The 14,422-nt window shown below is 36.7% G+C and overlaps 1 protein-coding gene across 1 annotated transcript in view; it reads left to right on the top strand.

Moving 5' to 3' along the window:
• Positions 1 to 233: 233 nt before the first annotated feature.
• LOC115216282 (protein VAC14 homolog) overlaps positions 234 to 14,422 on the top strand; it is a 178,395-nt gene continuing 164,206 nt past the window's right edge. Inside the window, exons 1-2 of the mRNA XM_029785482.2 lie at positions 234 to 356; positions 4,156 to 4,312. Coding sequence (XP_029641342.2) covers positions 4,170 to 4,312 — 143 coding nt within the window. The 5' untranslated portion in view covers positions 234 to 356; positions 4,156 to 4,169. The remainder of the gene's footprint in view (positions 357 to 4,155; positions 4,313 to 14,422) is intronic.

Raw genomic sequence — 14,422 nt, 5'->3', positions numbered from 1 at the left:
GCAGAGAATCTGAATCCGTTTATTTATTATCGTTACTGTCAAATTTTACTTAGAAACACATCGTGTATCTTCTTCTTCTTCTTCTTGGTGTTGTTGTTGTTGCTGCTGCTGCTGTTGTTGTTGCTGCTGCTGCTGTTGTTGTTGCTGCTGCTGCTGCTGCTGCTGCTGCCGCCACCGCCGCTGCTGCTCTTCTTATTCTCACCCCTCCTCCTCCTCCTCCAACGATTCTTTGTGTGTGTATGTGTTTTTTTTCCTTGACTCATATGTTTTTTACAGTGGAGATTTAGAAATAACAAAAGAATTTCTTATTGAACTTGACAAATTAGTTCAACTAATCGAATCACCTATATTTGCCTGTAAGTATGTTTTTTTCTTTTATATTTCTGTCTTTTCTTTCCTGAATTTGTTTTTATTTTTAAAAAAATATATAATTACTTCTATACAATGTTATTTCTGAATCGATCGTTTTCCTGGATATAACGAAGCACAACGACGATGACGACTACGAAACCCATTTATAAAAGACAATGAATCTTCAAATGACATAATCAAAACCAATGTGACACTGTAGCAAAAGCGGAAAGAGAGCACTGTGTACATCTTTTGGCTGGGTGTCATGTGTCACATTAAGGGTGATAGTATAAAATCTCTCAATTTCTGGAAAATAGGCGCAGGAGTGGCTGTGTGGTAAGTGGCTTGCTTACCAACCACATGGTTCCGGGTTCAGTCCCGCTGCGTGGCACCTTGGGCAACTGTCTTCTACTATAGCCTCGGGCCGACCAAAGCCTTGTGAGTGGATTTGGTAGACGGAAACTGAAAGAAGCCCATCATATATATGTATGTGTGTGTTTGTATGTTTGTGTTTGTCCCCCCAACATCGCTTGACAATTGATGCTGGTGTGTTTATGTCCCCGTAACTTAGCAGTTCAGCAAAAGAGACTGATAGAATAAGTACTAGACTTACAAAGAATAAGTCCCGGGGTCGAATTACTTGACTAAGGGCGGTGCTCCAGCATGGCTGCAGTCAAATGACTGAAACAAGTAAAAGAGTAAAAAAAAAAAGAGTAAAAGAGACCACTGCTCTGAAGACAATGGTAGAAGTAGCTAAGAAGAGTTCCAACTGTATTTGGTGAAGGAGGAATGAATGTGAGCTTAAAAGGTAAAGGACCCCTTTTGGTCATGAATGACTATGGGATTGCACCTGGAAAGTTACCCTCCGAGGCCACAAGTCCAGGCAAGGTTGTTTCCTGGAAGACCAGCAGTTGCCCACGCATACCATTCTTCCCTCTCCATGCCACAAATGTTGTCCAAGGGAAAGGCGAAGGTGCTGATACATCTTGGCACCAGTGACATCGCAACTCGTTTCTACAGCTGAGTGAACTGGAGCAATTTGAAATAATCTAGTGATAAGGCAGTGAGCTGGCAGAATCGTTAGCACACCAGGCAAAATGCCTAGCGGTATTTCGTCTGCCGCTACGTTCTGAGTTCAAATTCCGCCGTGGTCGACTTTACCTTTCATCCTTTCGGGGTCGATTAAATAAGTACCAGTTATGCACTGGGGTTGATGTAATCGACTTAATCCGTTTGTCTGTCCTTGTTTGTCCTCTCTGTGTGTTTAGCCCCTTGTGGGTAGTAAAGAAATGGAAATAAAGTAGCGATGACAATGGTGGTAGTTGTGGTGGTGGTGGTGATGACAACAGTGGTGTTGGTGATGATGATGATGGTGGTGTGGGGATGGTGTTGGTGATGGCTAGTGGTGGTAGTGGTAATGATGAAATGGTTGTTTGGTGTGGTGTTAGTGGTGGTGATGATGATAATGATACCGGTGATGACGATGATGACAACAGTACTGGTGATGACATGATGGTGGTGGTGATAGCGATGATGATGACAGTCCTTGTGGTGGTGATGTGATGGTAATGAGAAATGATGTTGATAATAAGGATGATGACAATGATAATGATGATAGCGATGATGATAATGATGATGATTTTATGGTTATCTTTTACTATAATACCAACCACACCAAAAAAAAATGCCAAAACAAATCAGAAAAAAAAAGAACAAAAAATATCTTTTTGCATCTACGTTGTTCAGTTGAAGTATTCAGCCTGAAGGCAAGTAGTATTGATAGCTATTTGAGTTTGTGTTCATTAATTTATTTGAAGGATGCAGGCAAATAGCTCTTGGAAGTATTGCTTTGGCATTGAAATAGCTCGTTAAGTAATCATTTACTTAACCCTATAATTGTTGTTGATAATTCTTGATGCTTCCAATACAATAATCTTATGATAAGATGACAGCAACAATTAAAAGCTTTGGCAGACTCTGAGGAGGTTTTATGTCTGAATAACAACATTATTGCAAGGAAGCATATTACATATGCATGTATGTGTCTGTCTGAGTATATATGCATGTGTGTATTCTTTTATTTTTTCCAGCCATTTGGTTGTGGCCATGCTGGAGCACCGCCTTGAAGAATTTTTAGTCGAATTTATCAACCCCAGTACTTACTTTTTATAAGCCTGGTACTTATTCTATCGGTCTCTTTTGCCAAACCGCTAAGTTATGGGTATAAAAGCACATCAGCTCCCATTGTTAAGCTGTGGTGGTGGGAGACATACACAGATACAAAGACACACACACATATATATGTATGTATATAAATATATATATATATATATATATATATATATACACCTTCCAATTTTACTTTGTTATATATATATATATCAGTGTAAGCTATGGACACATAAGAGATGCAGCAATATCAAAGGAAAATTAACTGAGAAGATAGCTTTCGTATGCGGCACAAGGGCAATAGACACCTATTTCTTTACTACCCACAAGGGGCTAAGCACAGAGGGGACAAACAAGGACAGACAAACGGATTAAGTCGATTACATCGACCCCAGTGCGTAACTGGTACTTAATTTATCGACCCCGAAAGGATGAAAGGCAAAGTCGACCTCGGTGGAATTTGAACTCAGAACGCAACGGCAAACGAAATATGGCTATGCAATTCGCCTGGTGTGCTAACGTTTCTGCCAGCTCGCTGCCTTAATAGACACCATTGATACTCAGAGAACAGATTCCATTACACTCCTGGGGTAGAAACTAGAAGTAGTTGATAGTTTCTGCTACCTAGGTGACCAATTCAGTAGAGGGGTGGATGCTCAGCCTGGGCAAAGTTTAGGAAGCTTCTTCTCCTACTGGCGACAAAGGGTCTCTCACTCAGAGTGAAAGGTAGATTGTACGATGCATGTGTGCAAACTGCCATGCTTCACGGGGGCTGGCATCGACCATGTTCAAATCGTGCTTTTAACATACCACTGGCACAGGCCTCCTTCAGTTTCTATCCACCAAATTCATTCACAAGGCTTTGGTTGGCCTGAGGCTATAGTAGAAGACACTTGCTCTAGGTGCCATGCAGTGGGACTGAAACTGGAACCATGTGGTTGGGAAGCAAGCTTCTTGCTACACAGTCACGCATGCACCTATACACGTGTGTGTGCTCCAGCATTAAAGAATATATATATAATAGAAATATTAAAATTACTAAGTCTCTTTATTTCTAAATCTGTCAATGAGAGACATACAATAACAGTACTTTAATGTAAAGATTATTTGCCAACATAATGTGGCAGTCCTGGTTGGGATGAATGTTACTGTTGTTTTAGCTTGAGCTGTCATATAGCCAGCTGGAGACATTAAATTTAAATGTTGAAGTGAATCTAACAGATTTTGTGTGTTTCTTCAATGTCTTATAAACACCTTCCATGCTGGAATTATATATATATATATATCATATATATATATATACACACATATACACACATATGCCAGGCTTTTTTCAGATTCCATCTGACAAATCTATTAGCAAGGCTTTGGTTTGCCCAAGGCTACTGTAGAAGACATTTGCCCAACCTGCCATGCAGTGGGACTGAACTCAAAACCGAGTGCTTGCAAAGCAAACTTCTTAACCACATGCAACAATTAAATGTTTTTTTTTTATATCAGACTTATTCCTTACTTTTTACTATATCACAAAAGACATATATATATAAGGTTTTTTCTAAATATTTATTTAGGTATAAGAAGGTTAAAATATTTTACTGTTTTCTTTCTTTTTCCTTTTTTGTCTTCTAAATACAGATTTGCGTCTTCAGATGCTTGAGGCTGAGAACAATCAGTATTTAGTCAAAAGTCTGTATGGAATTCTTATGCTACTACCACAGTCGGAAGCTTTTCGAATCCTGCAAGCTCGTCTACAGTGCATTCCTAACTTTCATCTGACTCCAGTAAACAGACGGTAAGTCATTCAAAACACATGCTGATATATATATATAAATTTCAACAAGGAAAAGGTTGACAGCAGCTTTGAAGTTTAAGCTTTCATCAGTGTGTGACTAGTCAAAGCTTGTAAGTCACTGTGAAACATTTTGTTGCAGTAGTTAATAAATAAGTAATCTACTAAAACAAAAATTGAGTAATTGAGTTTAATGTTAAATTGTTTTTATATATAGCTTGACATAAAAACAACCATTCATGTACACACACACATATGTATATGTGTGTTTGTGTATATATATATATATATATATATGATGATATATGTATATATGTATTTATTTATGTATGAATATATGTATATATCTATGCATGTATATATGTATATATATATGTATATATGTATATATAATATATATATATATATATATATATATATATATATATATATATATATGTGTGTATATATGTATGTATGTATATGTATGTATATATATATATGTATATATATATGTATATATACATGTGTATATATATATATATATATATATATATACATGTATATATATACATGTATATATATGTGTGTATATTATATATTAATATATTTTATATATATATATATATTTTTTTCTTTGCTTGTTTCTTTGTCTTTTCTTTTTATATCCTCAAAGAATTTTCTGTTTTTGTAATGGAAATAAGGCAGGGATATTCATTTTGTTTGTAGGTCTAAGTCAGGTAATGCAATGTCTTGTTGTACAAATGTCATCAGTTAAACTACCATTTGGAATGGAATGGGGCACTAGTAGAACAGTAGTTATTTTGGGTGTGTTTAAGGATTTTATCAGAAACATTTTAGAAAGCTAAAATCCTTGTCATCCTTGACTGTAGAAAGCTCATTAAATACAGCTGGGTTAGAACAAAATAACAGAAAAATATGTCAAAGTCTGTAAGATAACAACTCACTCCGGAGTAGGTAGTACCCTCCAATTTGATAAAAGAAATCTGTCCATGTGTTTACACCTATTAAAAATTTCAGATCTTTAATTAAGCACTGTGTGTTGGAATTGCTGGATCTAAAAAGAATATGAGATCTTGAAGTTGTTGGATAGAGGTAGAACCATGATGAAGCACTGAGATTTGAGATCCATACCAATATACCAAAAAGAAAAAAAAAAACATCTCTGCTTATCCTGGATACAGGGCTAGTGGAATGGATTCATTTTGTGCATGTAAAATTATTCAAGAATTATGTGAACTCAGGAATTTCTTCATAAAGACAGACCATACTATTGATGGAAGAAAACCCATAATCCTAGCATGGAAAATCAGATATAAGATGTGTAACTACAAGCTATGATGACAAGAAAGAAATATTTGCAGCGAGTCAGTTTGTGTGAGACCATGTGAGACGTGTGTATCAGCAATCATCGTGGATTATTGAAGTTATTGGATCTTGTAGCTGAGTGGCTTAAGTTCCTGCAGCAATTGGCATTAGCTATCTTACAGCTGCTGGCCAGTTACCAGACAAATGATCTATATGTCTCTATCTATCTATCTGTCTGTCTGTCTACATTTATGTATTTGTTTTGCAAGATACTTGATGTGAAATTGTGTGTTGAAACAGATATTGTTTATAGCTGGGGATGGTCATGTTTTGTCAATTAAACACACACACTATACATTTGGTCTTCACTTCAGGTATGAGAGGAAAAATTAAGTCATAAGACTTAATTTTTCCTCTCACACCATCTCTGATGAAGGGATATTATTAATTAATATCCTAGAAACAGCTGTAAGACCTTCTATCTAAAAATGCTCAAATATCTATACAGCCTTGGTTTTTTTATCTTATTACGCAAAAAATTCTTATATATACTAAATAATATACATTAAAATATATAATATACATATATATATATATATATATATATATATATATATATATACACACATACACATATATATATAGCAAATTATCTGTCAAAGAAAAGATGTCAAAAGTAAAATCATGATTGATGTTCCAATATATTATTTACAACAACTGGAATTCTAAGGAATTAAGTACCTACTGGGTTTATTGTGCTTTTGCTGGTTAGGCAAGCTACTGATAGACACTAGTCCTTATTGCGTCTACCAGGGACTTGAATATCTAGCTGCTTGCTGACATCAATCCTTGACAAAATCCTTTATCGGTGTTTACACTTGCTTTCACTCTGAATGCAGTCATTTGAGTTTAGTTCCTCTGTGGTGAGTTGGTGTTTGGGACTTTGCCAACATTCCTGCTACAGAGGAACAACGAAAGAACAAATGGACCAAAACTTACGAAATGTCAATACAAGAAGGATTCTTGATCGTCATGGTACCACCAATAATAATAGATATCATATAATAGGGTCACATGTTATTTTTATGTGTATGAGGAGACAGTGTTATTTATCTGCTAGTCTACTTAACAGAAGGTGTTTACTACTTCATCTGGAGCAAATCATTAAACAGAGCAATGCTATGGTACCATGGTACTTTTAATTCCTCAGAGAATATTCTGGGTTCTTCCTTTTGTTGTTGTTGTTCTTTTTGCTCATTCTAAGACTGAGATAAATATGGTCATGTTAAAAGGGAAAATTAAAATACATTGTTTGATATATGAATGTAAGTGCATATATTCGTGTATATGTATGTTGGTAGATAGATAGATGTGCGTGTGCATGGTGCATGTATGTGTGAATGGCCATGTGTGTATATATGTATATATACACACACAGACACATATGGCTGTTTATGTATATGTGTATATGTATGTATATACAGTCATGCGCATGTATATAGATATATATATAATTGTACATTCAGGTATACATACATTTGTATGTATGTATATGTCTCTCTCTATATATATATGTATATGTGTGTGTGTGTGTGTGTGTGTTTATATGTGTATATATGCATGAGTTTGTGTATCTGTGCATATATGTTTGTGTATATGTATGTATACACACACATGCATGCATTCATGCACATACATAGACTCACATATATATATTTGTTTTGTCATGTCACATATATCATAGATTGATACTAATGTAGCAAATCAGTACTATGCTAGATGTATTGGTAATTATAATAAGAATAAGGTCTTATAATTTAAAAATTCTTCTGCTATAGTGAGCAGAAACTCGCTACAGGGCGAGAGATTAGCAGGAGAAATTCTTCGAGGAAGAATTCCTGTCAAACAAGTGCATCAGCTCATTAGTTCCTGACTCTTTAAGGGAACTGGGCCCAAATAGGTAGTGACTCCTAGGTGTCCTGCTGCTGTTATTTAAATGTCAACTTTAGTGTGGATTGAACCTGGCACCTATGGCTGTACTTATTGCTTGGGCACACAGACAACTGCATGAACTTGCACCAGTTCAAACTGGGTTTCCTTCCTCCTATGTTTAGTGATTTACTGTATTCTTTTTCAGTTCCATCTATCATTCCTTTTCTCCCATAACACCACTGAGCTCTCCTGAGTTGTCTCTGACAGGCGTTTCATTGTCACTGTGCTTTTGTAGCCCTTGATTCCAAGTTGATTTAGTAGTTGGCACATAAATGCTGTAGCAAACCTCTATACGCCAACTTCCATTGCCTTCCAGTGGTACCCTTCTTTTGTTTTTTCACCAGGTTGTCGTACTTTCTTATCTTGAATTGGTGTTGTTCATCTATTTGGCATTCATAAGGGACTCTCAGCTCAACCAAGATGATTCTGGCATCTGATTTCGAACATAGTACAATATCTGGTCTTTGTCCTTTTGTACTGATGGAATTTGGACAGTTTTCGTGCCAGTCTGAGAGGTTTGCATATTTACCATTCCCCTTCAAATCTGAGTAAATTTTATCTGAGCACTATTTCATGACTGAGTATCTTTTCTTATCCAAATCACTTCCTCTCCTTTCCTTCCATTACATTTGTAATCTATAATAATAAACATGAAATTCTGTCTGTTCGTCCGTCCAGGACCCCTGTATCTCAGTGTACATTTGCTCTACATAGACATACTATACCCTTTTGGAATCAGGATGATCCCGGGGTTGAAAATCTGTCCTTCATTTGGTTCTTGAACATTCAGCATTGGAATCATGTCTGGATGAGGATTTGTTATATGCTAACAGATGAAAATTCAAATTTTAAAAGAACTCCAAAAATTTGTGAACTTACAAGTTTTACATTTAAGCTGAATTTAAAGTCACACCATATTGGTAGGGTAATACCATATTGGTTGGGTACCAATAAATGCTTTATTAGTATTGCTCTCTTTAGTTTTGGGCTGCAGGTCTAATTAGCCCTCCACAGGGACTAGCTTAAAAGTCCACATGGAGTGGGGCTTTTAAGCTAGTATTAAATATTACAGATACCAATTTGAGTCAACAGATGAAAACAGGTTCAGTGATTGGCTGCTAGGTAACCATGTGACAAATTAGTTATGCCATAGAGGATCTGTCATTCAATCTTGTTAAAATACATTGCTCCTGGTTCTATGATACAAACTTATTGTTTTAAAATGATCTCAATTAAACCTTCCATTAGAATTTCGTGTTAATTTGTTGTAGACACCACCTTCATAATAACTGAGTTATTTTACTAAATTCTTCTTTATTTTTAAAATGAATTATATAAAAAGTATTGGTGATGGTGCCATACAAAAAGCACCCAGTGCATTCTGTAAAGTGGTTTGCATTAGGAAGGGCATCCAGCTGTAGAAACTGAGTCAGAACAGACTAGGGAACCTGGTGCAGCCCCTGACCTTGCCAGTTTTTGTCAGGCTGTCCAACTCATGACAACATGGAAAACAGACCTTAAATGATAATGTTGTTGATGATGATGATAGACAATATGCTATGTTTGGAATATTGTAATGAAAGGCTTAACCAAACACTGGTAACGTTAATCACATTCTATTGGCGTTGGAGGGTCTACTATGGCATGGACACTATCCTCCTTTTCTTCAGATCTAACAAGTGGGAAACACACACACACACATATATATATACATGCATACACATACCCATGCACATACACACATGCACACACCAGACATTGGCAAATGCATGAAAAATGGCAACCCCACAAGCAGGCAGTTCTAATATTTAACTGACTCCATAGAATGTGTTAAGTGTAACATGATCCCTACCATCCGGTCTTTACATTTACACATTAGGGAGCACAGAAATATGAAAGCAGCCCTTATCTGTTAATTAAAAGGTACATCAACAGCTGCTGGAATATATATTTAAGCTACAGTTTCTCTTCAGGCATGTGTTTGAAACATTGGTAATTGACATATTAAAGAAGCGATTCTTGTTATTAGGTGTTCGTTAACCACAGATTAACAGCCTCCATCTGGTTCTCATCAGTCGACAGTTTAACGTATGATTTAGATATCTCAGCTCCCTAACCCCTCATGTATGCACACATCGTTGGTATGCTGCTTGTATCTCAACACATGTTAATGGATTAAGGTTTGTTAAAGAGGAAAATTATTGAATAAATTTAATTATGCATCTCCAGCTTTGAATTAAGTGACCTTCATTACCTTCACATTGATGTTTGTGTGCATATGTGGAGTACATGTGTATATGTGTCTGTGCTTGGTGTATCTACTAATATATACAGATAACAATAATAATAATAAATGCCTTGATGCTGTACCAGACAGTGGCTCTCGTGGCTTCTGATCTTAACTGATTGGACGTGTTATGATGTACATTGTTTTGTCTTGGCATAAAAGATGGGCTACAACAAATATTCTGCTCAATACCACAGATTTGCTTGTCAGTTGTTTGACCTTAACCAGTTGAGCATGTCCCTTAGTGGCTGACGATATGTGCATCTCTGATCACGAGCAGAAGTGGTGGGGGAGCATCAAAGCCATGTGTTGAGAGGGATTCATCACGAAAGAAAGAGGAAAAGTTGATAAATATGGAGACCTGAGAATTGAGATCGCTAAGATGTGGCAGTTATGAGAGTCGAACATAAAGGTTATCCCTATTGTCATTGGAGCATTGGGTTCAATACCAGACAATCTGAAAAAACATCTGAAAACCTTAGAAATACCCTACAATGTAGGTGTATTGCAAAAGTCGGCATTACTTGGAACTGCACAATATCGTGTAAAGTACTGTCTGTCTGAGGTCCTTGTTGTGACTTGACAAACAGTACAAACTCCTGGTAGACACAATATCTTCAATCAGCAACCTCACGATACTGTGTACTGTGCGATGTCTATAATAATATAATTTACAGAAAGAACTGGTATGGTATTCCATGCTTTATAGAACATACATGCCATAATAATTACACAACAGATGTAAAGACATTACGCGATATTGCATAATGTCTTACTTCATCAGTGTCCAGCAATGGGTTCTGGCTCATATTCCACAGACTTCTTTCTTTATTGCCCACAAGGAGCTAAACATAGAGGGGACAAACAAGGACAGACAAAGGGATTAAGTCGATTACATCGACTCCAGTGCATAACTGGTACTTAATTTATCGACCTCGAAAGGCAAAGTTGACCTCGGCGGAATTTGAACTCAGAACATAATGGCAGACAAAATGCCGCTAAGTATTTTGCCCGGCATGCTAACGTTTCTAACATATTCCCACAGACTTGCACATACTCTGAGGTTGATGCCTGATATCGTGCTACACTAGATACTGGAATGGAGAGTGGAACCCACGACTGAGCTCAGTCTTTGGTTATGTATGATGCTTCAAGTGCCATTTATATATGTGTCTCCTGTCATTTTGTATTCCTTCTGCATCTACATTTCTTCCTGTGTTTGTTTGGAATTATCTGTCTGGAGAAATTGAGTAATGATAGGCAATAATTACAATCAGAATCAGAAAGATTCCAACACTTTGGTGATAAATATAATGCTTACTGATGAAGAGAGAAGGCTAATGGTAATGATAATGATGAAGATGACAGTGGTGGTGGTGATTATGATGATGATGATGACAATAATGGTGATGATGGTAGGGATGGTGGCAGCAGTGATAGTGATGATGATGATGATGTTGGTAATGATGATGACGATGAAGAAGATGATAATGGTAGTGATGATGGCAGTGGTGATTGTAATGATGGTGATGGTAGTGGTGGTGATGGTAATGGTGGTAGTGGTATCAGTGACGACGACGATGATGATGACGATAGTGATAATGGCTGTAGTGATGATGACGATGATGATGATAGTGTTGATGATGATGACTGATGATGATGAGGATGATGATGATGATAGTGATGATGATGATGATGATGATAGTGAGGATGATGATGATGATGATGATGATGATGATGATAGTGCTAATGATGGTGATGATGACGACGACGATGAGGTGGTGGTGATGGTAATGACACTGTATTTCTAAGCGATGCAACAAACCAGCAATGATAGATCTTTTCTACTTTGCAGAGTTTTGTTTGCTAAACCTGACAAGAAAGGCTTTGATACTTACTTCATTATGCGCTGTTCAGTCTTTTTAAACTTTTCTTAGTTGAGTTTCCATTCACAGCACCGTTTGTCTCTGTCTGGTGTACTGCTAGAATTCCTCAGTATTCAATAGATTCGGATGACTACCATTCAAAGGCAATTCTTAAAACCTACCATCTTATTTGTGTCTTTACGCCTGCTTTAATTTGATATAAGTCCTCAATGGCTTTGTCTATCAAAGGATGCTACAATGGATATCCATATTTGAAAAGGTCCTTCTTGTATCCTATGTCTTTGACGTAACCAACGATGTATTCTGCTTGTTGCTGTACATGTGGCTTGAAAGACAATTGAGAATAATGTGTGCCTAAATATATAAATAGATTTTTATAATTGCATCCATGAAGTGAACAAATGTGTGTGTATTAATGTCATTGTAAATTACGGGAAAACAGAATTCAATCAAAATTATTAAGTGGTTAATGCTTTCATTGCTATATTTCTGGTGAAATTATACACAACTACATATCCATGTTTCAAATAACTCTGAAAATAATCAAGAATTTAATGGGGCACCAGCACCACTGCTTTTTACATGGCACCAGCACCATTGGTTTTTATGTGACACCAGCTCCAGTGCTTTTTACATGGCACCAGCTCCTGTGCTTCCTATGTGGCACCAGCACCAGTGCCTTTAATGGGGCACCAGCACCACTGCCTTTTACATGGCACCAGCACCATTGGTTTTTATGTGGCACTAGCTCCAGTGCTTTTTACATGGCACCAGCTCCTGTGCTTCCTATGTGGCACCAGTGCCTTTAATGGGGCACCAGCACCACTGCTTTTTACATGGCACCAGCACCATTGGTTTTTATGTGGAACCAGCTCCAGTGCCTTTTATGGGGCACCAGCACAGTTTCTTTTTGCCTGGCCCTAGCACGGGTACTTTTTATGTGTTAGTAAAATATTTAACTTTGTTTTGGCTTTTTATTATTATAATTAGTTGGTCTTTGGAATATAACTTTGGTACAGGTTCTTATACTGAATTATGATGTAAGATTTAAATTTAAGTATGAATGGACTACAACAGAGTCTCTAATGGGTTGATATTGGTATCAAAACTCTTAATCCTCTGAAGTTTGTAACTACTAAAAGCAATGTTCAAGTTTAGGGTTAAGGTTAGGGTTAAAGTTGGGCATCTACAAAATTTAGAGCTTTACAAACCAGTGTGCTTGAGCATACTAGTCCACATCATATTCAAAAAAATTATCTAAGGCTGCAGAATATATATATTAACAGTCCTGTAGCATTTTTTTTTTCCGTTTAAATCTCTTAATCCTATTAGAAACTAGAGATTTTGATAGAATACCATTAGTCCAGTCACAAAAGATAGCTATTGCATGAATCTGGCTGAAATTTTGTGTTACAATGTAATGATTGTTGGTCTACATTATGAATGTGGTTTTTACCTTTTGTTTTTGATTCTTACCTGATGTCATGTCATTTTCATTTACCAAAGTAGGTTGAACACAGTTAAATTGATTACTGCTGTTTTTATACATCTTTACAAAGTATTGAATCCCTGGACATTGATTTCTTTATTTAATCATTAAAAAATAGTTCATCATCATCATCATCACCACCACTACCATCATCATCATTTTAATGTTTGTTTTTCCATGATTGTATTGATCAGACAGAATTTGTTGAGGCAGATTTTCTATGACTGGGTGCCCTTTCTGTTGCCAACCTTCACCTGTTTACAAAGTAATATTTCCCTTTAGCCAGGGTTTTTTTTTTATGAAGACTGGAAATGAAGAACATTTCTTTTATAATGGCTAGGGTTAGGATTTCAAGAATACACACACACACACACACACACACAGGCATGCGCACACACATATGTGCGTGCACACACACACACACGCACAAGGAGCTTCTTTCAGCTTCCATCTGCCAAATCAAATCACAAGGCTTTGATCATGTCAAGGCCATAGTAGAAGACACTTGGCCAAGGTGTCACACTATGAGATTGAACCCAAAACCACATGGTTGGGAAGCAAGCTTCTTAACCACACAGCCATGTTGGCATCATTGAGAAATAAATAAATAACAATAATTAAATCATCACTGAATTCTGACTCAATTCTGATTCTATAGGCATAGAAGTGGCTGTGTGGTAAGTAGCTTGCTTACCAACCACAAAGTTCCGGGTTCAGTCCCACTGTGTGTCACCTTGGGCAAGTGTCTTCTAATACAGCCTTGGGCCAACCAAAGCCTTATTGGTGGATTTGTTAGATGGAAACTGAAAGAAGCTTACAAAGAATAAGTCCTGGGGTTGATTTGCTCGATTAAAGGCAGTGCTCCAGCATGGCCACAGTCAAGTGACTGAAACAAGTAAAAGAGTAAAAGAGTCACCATTTAAGCTATCAGCAGCCATTAAACTAAAAAAATCGAAAGAAGAAAGATTCTGGAGAAATTTATTTCATCACACACAGAAAATAAACACACATGATGCAAATTGGAAATATTTTGACAGGATATTCTCTTTAAAATTAGGCTAAACTTTGTTTCTCACAGTCAACGGTGCTTAGTTCCATTTTATGACCCCAAAACAGCAACATTATTTGAACTGTAGACTCATACTGTTTTA

Source organism: Octopus sinensis, linkage group LG10 (genome assembly GCF_006345805.1).
Source record: "Octopus sinensis linkage group LG10, ASM634580v1, whole genome shotgun sequence".
Lineage (NCBI taxonomy): Eukaryota > Metazoa > Mollusca > Cephalopoda > Octopoda > Octopodidae > Octopus > Octopus sinensis.
This window is presented reverse-complemented; position numbering and strand designations above follow the sequence as displayed.